The 12,205-nt window shown below is 40.4% G+C and overlaps 1 protein-coding gene across 1 annotated transcript; it reads right to left on the bottom strand.

The window, feature by feature from the left end:
• Positions 1-628: 628 nt before the first annotated feature.
• LOC136429535 (C-type lectin domain family 3 member A-like) lies at positions 629-2,296 on the bottom strand. The gene is made up of 2 exons (XM_066419367.1): positions 1,867-2,296; positions 629-1,038 (listed from the first exon to the last, which is right to left on the bottom strand). The coding sequence occupies exons 1-2, from the start codon at positions 2,294-2,296 to the stop codon at positions 629-631; spliced, it is 840 nt and encodes a 279-aa protein (XP_066275464.1).
• Positions 2,297-12,205: the final 9,909 nt, after the last annotated feature.

Genomic DNA, 12,205 nt, shown 5'->3' with positions numbered 1-12,205 from the left:
TATGATAGTGAAAACGTACCTACTACAAAGTCACTACCAAAACAATGACATACTTTAAAATCGCTTAAAACCGTTGTACAGTGGTGGAGAGAGTTGCGCCTTTCACCTATGGACGACCTGGATGAATGAGAAGAAATAGCAGGGATGAGATGTGGAATGACATAGTTTATAAGAAGGGCAATGATGGTCTAGCGTGTATGTGTTAGCTGTGGCATGTTTACTAGATGGAAGGGTTTTAGGAAATGGTTACGGATAAATGAGCAGAAATAGCAGGGATGAGATGTGGAATGACATAGTTTATAAGAAGAGCAATGATGGTCTAGCGTGTATGTGTTAGCTGTGGCATGTTTACTAGATGGAAGGGTTTTAGGAAATGGTTACGGATAAATGAGCAGAAATAGCAGGGATGAGATGTGGAATGACATAGTTTATAAGAAGAGCAATGATGGTCTAGCGTGTATGTGTTAGCTGTGGCATGTTTACTAGATGGAAGGGTTTCAGGAAATGGTTACGGATAAATGAGCAGAAATAGCAGGGATGAGATGTGGAATGACATAGTTTATAAGAAGAGCAATGATGGTCTAGCGTGTATGTGTTAGCTGTGGCATGTTTACTAGATGGAAGGGTTTCAGGAAATGACACGGTTGCAATGAGTACCTGGAACAGCCTGGCATAGGAAGTGATGCGACACGTGGCATGATATGTCGTTCCACTTGTCTTCGTGGCCGTTCCAGTAATGAACGCAATCTTCGTTGCCCTTATTGTTGTCCGGTTGTCCTGGGTGCCAGGAATTGTACATCCCAAGTGCAGAACCATCCACCCACTCAAAGCTTCCCTCTTCGCGCCGATCGTGCAGGCCGAACCAGTAGGCCGACCGGTAGCTAACGGACTTGTACAAGGAGATCAGGAAAGCGTTGGTCTCAGCGTCTCGTGGCATGGCGAGGGTACCGCCGTCTTCACGACAGGACGCGGCCGCTTCGCTGAAGGTCTTCCTTGTATTGGAGGCCTTGTAGCAGATTTCATGCCACATTGTGTAATCTTTAGGACAAGATGCTAGGAAAAAAATACGTAGGATACACGTGGGTGATGCTGAAAATGTTCAGAATTCAATATCATCTACTTGGTGTAAGAAAAAAGATAAAATTCCCATTGTGGTGCGTACCTAAACCCCGGACCTGTTCCGGGCCTGTTCCTAACCTTTAGGTTCAAGTCAAAAAAAAAAAACCTAAACATCTGAAAACAAGTCCGGACTTGAAAGAAAATCTCTCACTTTTACACTCCTTTTTGATTTAAACCATGTTAAAGCTTCCTTAGATCGTAAAATTTGCACTGGAAAAATATGAAACATTGCTGTTTGTGTTTATAACTGAACATCTGCATTTAGTACTGACTGTACATAATTCCTCATATTATAGCTTTCAAATTGCATGTCAAATATATGCCAGTATGCAATTTCATATGAAACAGGAAGAAAAATATTCGTAGCACACATATTCCATTGGTTCAAGTCCGGACTTTCAAGTCCGAACCTGAACCTAAACCTCTGGTCTCGAGTCCGAACCTGAACCTAAACCTCTGGTCTCGAGTCCGAACCTAAACCTAAACTCGGGTTTAGGTACGCACCACTATCTTCACATTTGTATTTGCGTTGAGTAGCTTCATTAATCAAGCATAACTAATTACTGATCGGTGACATCAAAACACATAATATAAAAACACAACACCATGCTTTTCGTTTTTATCTGAAGACAGCTGAGAGCAGTCGAAAAGTTGGAGAAGAAACTCGCTGTTATTGTGAATAAAGAACTTTGTGTGTTGGCCAATAGACTATCAGAATTTATACGCACAGCAATTGAAACATCTTACTCATTTCGTTAAGACGCTGCTCCAAGGCTGCTGTTCTACTTCGCTCCTTTTCCAGGTCGAGTTTCAAGGCGTCAACAGTGGTAGACATGACGTCGTAGTCGCGCTTTAAGGCGTCAACAGTGGTGGGCAGTTGGTACATGTTGTCTTGGTCGCGCTTCAAGGCGTCAACAGTGGTCGAAAGTTGGCGCATGTCGTCTTGGTCGCGCTTCAAGGCGTCAACAGTGGTGGAAAGTTGGCGCATGTTGTCTTGGTCGCGCTTTAAAGCGTCAACAGTGACGGACATGTTGTCTTGGTTGCGCCTCAAGGCGTCAACAGTGATGGACTTGTCGTCTTGGTTGCGCTTCAAGGCGTCAACGATGGTGGACATGTCGTCTTGGTCGCTTTTCAATGCATCAACAGTGCTGGACACGTCGTCTCGGTCGAGCATCATGATGTCAATAGTGGTAGACAGTTGAGATAATTCCTGTAAACGTATATACGTAAGACAGACTGATAAACATCAGAAACAAAATGAAAAAAAAAAACACTTCTGTCTCGATAGCCTCTCACAAAGCTTTGAATCAGGCCAGCTTTGTGGTACAGGGGTGTTTACCTCTTTATTGATGAACGTCAGAGGGGCGAGTCCCACAGCAAGCAGGCTTAACAGCACGGCAAAACCAGCGGCCATGCAGCTGCGGTGGGATCGGAAGAAGCTACAGAGAGCACCGCGACCGCTTCCATCCAGATACGTACGGTCTGTGTGAAAACAAGAGCTTTTAAAGAAAGAAAGGAATGCTTTCTTTTAAAAGCTTACCACGCGACCATTATATAATCAAGTATTATTTAGAGACGTTTACTGTGTGTTTTATATTCAGCTTAAATTTGTGTTACCATAAGTTATCTAGTTGCTCTAACAATTTAAATGGACAGTATAAGTTGTAACGGGGGAAGCATATACACTTCTATTCAAAGGCAATGGAATAATAAAGGTGCTTAATATCTGGTGGTAGCTGTCTTGCTGCAGAGGGCAATATAAACTGTCATTGACATTCAAGCTAAAAGGAGAATCCTCTGCCAAAATTTTTTATGCGGAATCCATCTCAAGGTAAAAATGGCGGTATATGTTCAACTAGAGTTCCACGACCTCATACCTTCACCTTTAACCTTTTGTGACAGATGTATCAGGAGTGTTTCGCATTGATTATGCAAATACGTTCCTCATTGGCATATATCATATCAGTTGATCATCCAAATAACAGAAGTTGTCCAAAGTATGACAGTCTTATCTCAACAAAGAAGGCTATTTTTATATTCTATCATCAATCATGCAATTACGATTTAAATTCAACGATGGTCCATTGTCGTCATTTAACACCATTGAATTATTGTAGTTACTCATTATGTATGCAAATTAAGTCATAATTTTCATAATTTCCATCCGTCTATGTTCCTATCTTACTTTGTCACATATGTCACATATTTGAATGGTCTTATCATGCAACGCAGCGAGTTGATGAAATTTACTCATTAATCATGCAAACTAAATTCTAAAAACTTTGCATAATCAAGCATCATTTAAGCTATCAAGATACCAAAATTATGATGATCCGTCAACCCCTTTTTGAGTTAATCTCTTTCAAAAACTGAAACAAAACCGGCTCTTGCAGTTCCAAAATGCCACTTGGGGCCCAAAGCACTTACTCTCTGCCCCATGAGCTACCTACCACTCAAGCATCACGACCATGCCATATCCAGAACACGAAATATCAAAACCGGAAGTTCCACTGCAGTAACGTAACGAGCCGCTAGGGGGCCCAAAATCAAATAATTTCAAGACCTACACACATACATGTTCCAAATATAAAAGCAATCTACTCAGGCCCTCTTGAGTTATGCTGTTCCTCCATATACACGTAATTATACATACACAGATACAAACGCTACCAAAAACATATTAACCTTCTTGGCGAAGGTAAGAAATGATGAATATTGTACAAAGCACAGCCTACCAGCTATCTAAAACCCCAAAACCTTGACTACTTGTAAAACATGTCCAGAGCTTGAAATATCAAAACGGTAGGTTCTGTTATAGTACTACATGTACAGGAGGCCGCTCGGAGGCCATAATCAACTTCCTCTTTCTATGACAACACCTAACGTTACCCACATTCCAAATAAAAATTAAAAAAACATCCACAACTTTGCGAGTTATGTTGTCTACATACATACAACCTAAAACCTGCACCGAAGACATGACCTTCTTGGCGAAGGACTAATATATTCCACGCACGACTACTAGCATATACGACTACTACAAGTTTGTGATCGCACACAATCGTACGACGACTGTGACCAGACCGAGCAAGACAGTGACAAGACAGCCGCAATACTAAACAAAACACAGGACTACGAATTTTCACCTGCTCTGGAGACGTACAAAGCGTTGGGTATATTCGCGGCGGCGTGCGCAATTGACTGCCAATCAGTCTGCGGCTGCTGCATGGGTGTGGTGCCTAGAGGAAAATTACAAAATCAAAATGGCGCCGACGATATGAATTTGGGAGAACAACAGTCTCTTAAAGGTTTTATGAAACCGGAATAATTTTTATTACAAAAAAACATCTATCTAGTATGATAGTATCATTTTATTTACAAACACGTTTGCACCAAATTAACAGCCTTCTCCTGTTATTGTACATCGTACCATAAAAAAATCCTTCTTCAGATTCGAGCTTTTATATGTCTCATTGTAATCCAATAATGTGTGATGATGGCGTCAATGTAAACGTATCGACCAGTTTGCAAACTAGCTAGCTCCGGGTTAGTGGAAAACATACTTTTGAGAAGAAAACAGTGCTTAATCGTCGAGATTACCTAAATTGAAGGATACTACAATATTGTAAAAGATGACGCATTTCATGTGCATATTTCTATGAAATGTCACGTGCAAAGTCAGGAAGAATAAAACCGAATCTGCATTCTCTTTTACGGCTTTGTAAAAGTACGTTTCTCTTGAGTGGCGATGCTGGGTTCTAAACAGGTTATGTTTACACCCAATCACATGTACTCTTTTCGATAACTGTCGTATTCCTTTACGTACGTACGGAGGTTTGACGAACGAGGACTATCTTGACGTCTGATGCCCCAACCATCACCCCCACCCCCCATATAGTATACTGTGCTTCACTTCACTATCCGAAATGGCGGGTGCAACCCCTCATTGCACAATGCCCCACGTGGGGTTTGCACTTGATCCACATGGCGAGGCAACGGGATCACATGACAATTGTGCCGCAACGGGGATATAAAAAAAAACACCATAACGTCATAAAAAAAGGCATCGTCTTAACTTCATGTCCCGGCCAAATGCTATATGGAAAATATATAAATAAAACAGTCTCTACACCAGGCAAGGCGCTGGGTATTTTAAAGCTTAGATTTGTCATTTGCAAAAAAAAAACCTTGACCACCGACATGTGTAGTAAAAGAGAGAAGATATTTTCAAAAATATTTTAACCTGTGTCGCCAGTTTGGGACTGCTGTTGCCCTCCCGGCATGGTGCGACTTGTCAGGTTTCTGGACAGCGACAAATACACGCCTTACAGCAGGCGATGTACGAAACACAATGTGAAATACAGCCTTACATGAAGAGATAAGAAACATAGGATCAAAGACACTGAGTGAGTGGAAAACAGCACGAGTTGTTTAGACGAGACAAATCACAAATAGACACGTAGTCGTTTTCTTTGCAATTTTTTAACATATTAAAAGTGAGATATTGAGTGAGACGCATAACATCGATCGCAGGTTTGTCAGTTTAGACAAATCATATAGGCACGTAATCGTTTTCTTTGTGTTTTTTGTTACATATTGAAAGAGTGGTATCGAAAACAACCTTTAAAGGCATTCTACTTTCTTTATCATGTTTGGAAAACTATGAGCTTGATTGCACTTATAATATATGCACCCATGAAAGAAAAACAGTTTTCATTTCTTTTTTTCGTCGTCTAATAGTTTCTGTGTTCGCCACTCAACAGGTAGTGAGTCAAAACACGCAAGATTTTTTATCTAATGCATACAATTACAGATTTTCTACAATGGATTTTAATGTGGGATCTCCACTCAAGCCAGGCCAAAGTGGGAAACCATGATTAGTGCTGCAGTATTGCTAAAAGTTGCCAGGTGGCGTCATTTACACGTACGAGCCAGCTCATGTCACAGAAGATCAGTGCAGACAAGGAGGTTATGAATGTCTTGTTTGTGGTAGACTCGTAGAAAAGAATTCTATTCGTGCGCATCTATAGACCTGTACATTGTTGTAGGAATAAGTATATTATACTGTACAATATAATGTAAAATGCGATATTCTTGTTGTTGTCGTTTTGATCCAATTCAAACAGCGTATGTCCCCATGATGTGGTTTGCAAGTGGTCTCTTCCATGTGGGACAAACGATATGTAAACCGAGGGGTTTGTTAATTCATTGTTTCAGCATGTACATGCCAGGGTTGCCCAACTAGGCGGAGGCTATAACCAAGGGCGAACCCATGTGCGGTCATAGGACTGTAGGTTCTGGACCATCTCACACCGGGGCATGCCCCTACTCTTTTTCGAAAGGTGTGGTGGGTTTTTTGCCCGCGCGGAATGTGGCTCTACCCAAACACGGGACCTCAATTTTACGTCCTATCCGAGGGACGTCCCTAACCCTAGATGTGCTAGATATTCATTTTACATCTACACCTGAGTGAAAAAGTGTAACATGGCAGCTAAAAGCTGAATTACGTACACTGTACACTCATATATCACATTATCTTAAAAACACAAGGAAAATACTTAAAAAGTCTTGACATACATTATCAAAATATCCATAACGGTTGAAACGAATCAAATTTATCTACAACTCGGTGACATAACAAGATTCTTAAAAGGTAATGAGGCAAACTATTCTGTATCCCATTGTGATTAATTGTTGAGTAAGTGGACTAGATAGGGTACTGGGGAGTTCTTGTAGCGGTTAGTTCTGCACTTGATGTTTCTGAGTTTCCCACAGTTTCTAGTGTTTCTGCCATGTAGTTCCCCCACTGTAGGTGGGAGGAGTTCGGGGTTAAGTTTGTTCGCAAATTTTCGGCATAGGTCCTCTCGACGGTCGTTCAGTGTCTCAAGACCTGTTAGCTGCAGGGCTGAGTCATAGGTGGTGTATTGTCCTCTCAAAATTGTGCGCAGCGCCCTCTTCTGCACACGCTCCAACCTGGTAACCTGCATGCATGTAAGTTAGTATGTAAATATGAATATAAATAATACCATATATCGCATCTATATGTGGTGGCGTCGTGTGGCGCAAGTGTAGAACTCGTGGCTGTCAAACAATGGGACCCGGGATCGAATCCCAGGGGTGCCCAGTGACATGTCCGAACTTGCGCCCCGACGTTGTGCCCTTGGGAAAGGCACTTTACACGCATGTCCCCCCTCAGTTAGAGGGACAAGTCTCCAACGGCAGCTGTGTTCAATTGGCGGACGAGAGCAGCGCCAGGCGGGCTGGCGTTATCAAGGCGGACCTCGAGTGTAAGAATCATCCGGCAGCTCGCTGCAAGCATCCCAACCAGAACCAGCAGAGATGTATACAATGAACTGCAAATTATGAAAATTGGACTTAATTTGCATAAGTAATGAGGAAATTCTATATTTGCAGTGTTGTCCATTGCATATTGTGGCACTACTAACAGATGTTAGTAGCTATTAATAGCGAAAGTGGGTCACTTCTCCTGGGCCCCCAACAGGTGGGGGTCATGCCATTGAGCGATAAAGAAGGGGGGGAACTGGTTTAATAAAAAAAAAAAAAGTTTTAGGATTTTGGGTCCTAAGACTCTTGTTTATTGTTGTAAATGGTGGGACTAAGCTCTGCCCGGGCGCGTTGGTCGAGAAAGGACCGCCATGGGATAATGTTGGGTACAAAATGTCTTTTGCTAAAATATACCCATGCAAAGTGACTAGCATAACTCAATGTTTACATTAATTTCTAGCTGGCTGTGGTTAATGACCCCCTAGGGGCTGTAACCGTCGGGCCGGCCGCTATAGGAGCGCAATTTATTCAGGCTACATCATCTCACTGGACCCGCGACACGTTAGTTAGCGAACTTGCTGTGACCGAGCGATTTGACACCGCGCTCAACGAATTTCATCGAAAAAATAGCGAACATTTTTACGCTTTGTACATTATGTTGTCTTTTTAGTCATACATGTGGGTTTTTCATAATATTTCAATCGTAAAGTCAAGGCTAACTCAAATTCAATCTAAGACGCAGTGCAGTCGCCAACGTGTCGCGTGTCCAGTGAGCGACTGAAAATGCACCACGCAGCAGTGACATCTAGCGACATTTTATCAAATTGCAGCCCAGCGTTTGTCTATAACGATGTTTGTGGTTGAGCAGCATAACTCAGGAAGCCGCGGACGGATTTCATGACTGAATGTGGTATGTGGGTAAGGTCTCGCCCTGCTCAAAAAAGTATGAGATTTTGGACGTCACCCCTAAAGGCTTTACTAGATACTGCACCGGCACTTCCGGTTTCTGTATCTCATGTTTTCACCATGCTATGATCACAATATTTGAGTAGCAGATACCCTTTGTCCTTCGGAATAAGTGACGTAAGTTCCCCCCCCCCCCTCTGATTGGCATATAAATCGTTTCCATATAAATGGCCAGTTACCATTGTGATTCTACGTTGTCTATATTATACAAAATAGTCCCTTTCTCTGGCGTAATAACGGACTGCAAATCACATTTGAAATCAATCTTTTTTATTGTGTTGGCAAAAGGAATTCCTCAAATAATGTATTCACTTTATAGATCTTACTGCACAAATATAAGAAAATTATTTAACGACAAGAACAATACCGACTACACTAATCGGTATTGCAATATTACGGTAAGAATAGGCTAGGAGTCATGTTTATCCAACTGACATCATAACATTACTAGATGACTATACTGTTCACTTTAGTACCCCCTGAATGATGGCGATGCGAAATGTAAGTAAAATTCATTAGCATAAACTGATAACTGCTATTCTAATGAACTTTTTCATACAATGAATAGTAGCGAAAGGTGCAATGTGCACTACAATTCATTCTCGTAAATTTGAATTCAACATTTGGTCTAAATGCGCTGTCTGCGACATCTTATGTACATTGTAAAGCAATACGATACGTGTTTTTGCAACAATATTAATATTCAAATTTTCTGCGAAGGCAATCTAAAGTAAGTAATATTTCGCACTGTAGTTTGCATTATGTACTAACACTTCTATAATCTCAAAAATAGATAGCTGTGTATAAAATATGCCTTTGTATTAGAACATATCGTATCTAAATATATATATATAAATATGTAGCCTCTGTACAAATAAGTTATCATAAATATAGAATCTGTCAAACAATACTCAACTAGAATTGCACGTACTATTTGGCAATGTGCATTTGTGAAACCAATGAATACATCTAGAATTCTCTAAGTAGGCATTTCTTTAAACAAAGTGATCAACACACACAAAAAAACACTTCTCACTCAAAGTCTCAATATGATAGATAGCAAATATAAAATCTCAGATCTTGCGGCTTGGGTGTAATCGCGTATAGTTTCTCTTTGCATGAAAACAACAACAACTTTTTTATCATTAACTCCAGGTATAACCTGTACAAAAACTTCAGAGAAGTTCAACAATAGATAAACACGTTACGTGTACAAGGGGTAAGGTTGAAAACGTCGTAAGAAGTGTACTCCAACTAATATAGAGGGGTAGGGCTTCCAACATATCATAGGCTTCAAACTCCCCCCAGTACGAATTCATGAACCGCCGCACATAGTGGGGCAGCTGGTTTAATCTGACCGCTTTTTTCCCTTCCCCTTTCCCTCTTTGGAGCCTTTCTTCTTGCCTCCGTGTCCCCTCCGCCTCTTGTTTTTGTTGGCCATACTGTCCAGTGTTGAGATGACGTCGTGTTGGAGGAGATTCTGTAGATCTTGCAGGACCCACTGGCTGTGTTGGAGGGTTCTTTCCTCTGCCCCTGGCTCCTGCCGACGTTCGCGTCCAACCAGACTCCGGATCTTCCGAAGCAAGGTGGAGGAGCTCGCGGAGTGTTCCTGTGCATCTCGCCAAGTTCTCTGTAGATGTAAAGCAAAATGTAATGATTTAATTAGCGCCAGTGATTCTGATTGGTCAGATATAATGATTTTATTAGCGTCAGTGATTCTGATTGGTCAGAATCATCACGTACCAAAACGGCCTGATAGTACACATGATCTATGTCCGTACCCTCATCCTATTTTACCATCAATTCTGATAGGTTAGAATTATCAAGTCCCTCATCCTTCTGATCAACTATAAACTATCGTTGAAAATATGTGGTGAATATTTGAATTTGCCGAAGAAGGCTTGAACTGTAATATAATATTTTTTTAAACATGTTAAATATCCTTATTTCTGTTTTGCCCTTTGTATAAAGTGTACAATAATAGCCACAGGCTAGTTGGGTAGCCTTGCCTGTATGTCTGTCACAGCCAAACCAATAGATATATGAATAAATTAATCAACAAACATACCGTTGGTCGGGCGGAGTCGATCTGTGTTTTGTACTGTTCGATCAATGCGTCGACGTTTGTATTTACGCTGGGTAAACATGACTTGATTTTTCCCGTCTGCAATACAAAAAATGACAAATGCATGAATGTATGAAATCAGTATAATTACGTCTGTAACAATCTAGTAACAAATTTTTGTGAAAAGATATTCTTCCATGCATTGCTCCCAGTCTAAGTAGTATTAGTACAGAAATAAATATATCAATATCTGCTTCAAAAATGTGCAATTGTAAACGTCATATCGGTTTATTTCTTGTTTTTCATAGTTTCTTTTATATTCTGGCTAAATGCTTTACAGCCACAAACTCTCTGTACTTTGAAAAAATGAATTAATAAGTAATAAAAGAAACGAATAAAAGAAAATAAACAAGTATATTTTCTTCATTCTAACCTTTCTAAACTTTAATGAATGTTCTTATCAATAGTATTGTAGGTTACATGAAAATAAAGACATAAAAAATGTTACAGTGATAGGAAAACTAGTGACTATTCTAACTAATTCAGATGCTACATGTACTCTTATAAATGACTCGGCATAGGCTGGTTTAGTTTGAAAATAGTTTTAAAAAATATACGAAAATAACTATTATGAAAATTTGCGGCACTCACCAACTTGGATGCGTCTTTGTGGATTTTATTCAAAGCCCCCTTGAGTTTTGAAAAATCTTCCTTCACGAGAATCTTGTAGATAACGTCATCCTCTACCCTGCTCAGCTCCTTGAGTAGAGCTTCCAGCTCTACCATGTAGATTTGAAACTTTTCAATATCCTGTAGAAATGATAACAATTATTGGACTTTGTATAAAACTTTGTATATCTGAATCTATAGATGTGTTCCATTACATTCATAGTTGTTAATGTACAGGTTTGAATTTAGATAAAATTGTGATAGAAAAACACTTTAAAAAGCGAAAAAGTTGTATCAATACATGTATTTCTTGGGTCTATTATGTCCCAAACAAATCAAATCTAACTACTAGAGTTCCACAACCTCATACCCCTTCAATGTATGAACGTAGACTCTTATTTTCGTTGGACAATTTATATGGTTGGCAATGTCTGCTTTAATTTCGTTACCTAAAGTCTATTCGGTTTAATGTTTTCAAAACGCCGGACTTAAAATTAGGTAACTGAAACAAAAGATCAACTGTATCACTATCCGTACTCTTTTATTGCACATCCTGTACTTAACGTTCAAAACAGGTGTGTTTGGCCTTGGCGACGGTTGCGACGAAAACAAACAAACGCAAAACGTTGCCATTACGGTAATGAGAGAAGTACACTTACGTCCAGTCCTAGGTCTTTCAACTTCAGTCCTTTAAGACTCAGTCCCGAGAAACCCCGACCGTCTTGAAAATGTAGATCTCCCACTTTTAGTAGCAAACTGCCGGTTTCAGCCCTGTCTTCCCGGTCGACATGTTTGTCCACCTACAACGTAATTTGGAAAGAAAATATCATTAGACTCAGTTAAGTTTGGGACCGCATCCATACCCCAGCACTCGCATGCGGTAAGAAGTAGTAGAGTCTATTCAGGTCCTATATATAAGTTAAGGTAGTTATTTCATTCAGGTCTAGTAGTGTGTCGTAGTCTAGTAGAGGCTGTAGAACCACAAGATCGCGAGTTCGAATCCCAGCCAACATATCGTCGTAGATAGTATCACTGACACAACCATTTTCACGGATTATTGCTTGTAATATTCGTAAGTTGCCTTACTTTATTGATGGCAAA

The sequence above is a fragment of the Branchiostoma lanceolatum genome, chromosome 3, assembly GCF_035083965.1.
Source record: "Branchiostoma lanceolatum isolate klBraLanc5 chromosome 3, klBraLanc5.hap2, whole genome shotgun sequence".
NCBI lineage: Eukaryota > Metazoa > Chordata > Leptocardii > Amphioxiformes > Branchiostomatidae > Branchiostoma > Branchiostoma lanceolatum.
Note: the sequence above shows the minus strand (reverse complement) of the source record. Positions and strands in the feature narration are given on the sequence as shown.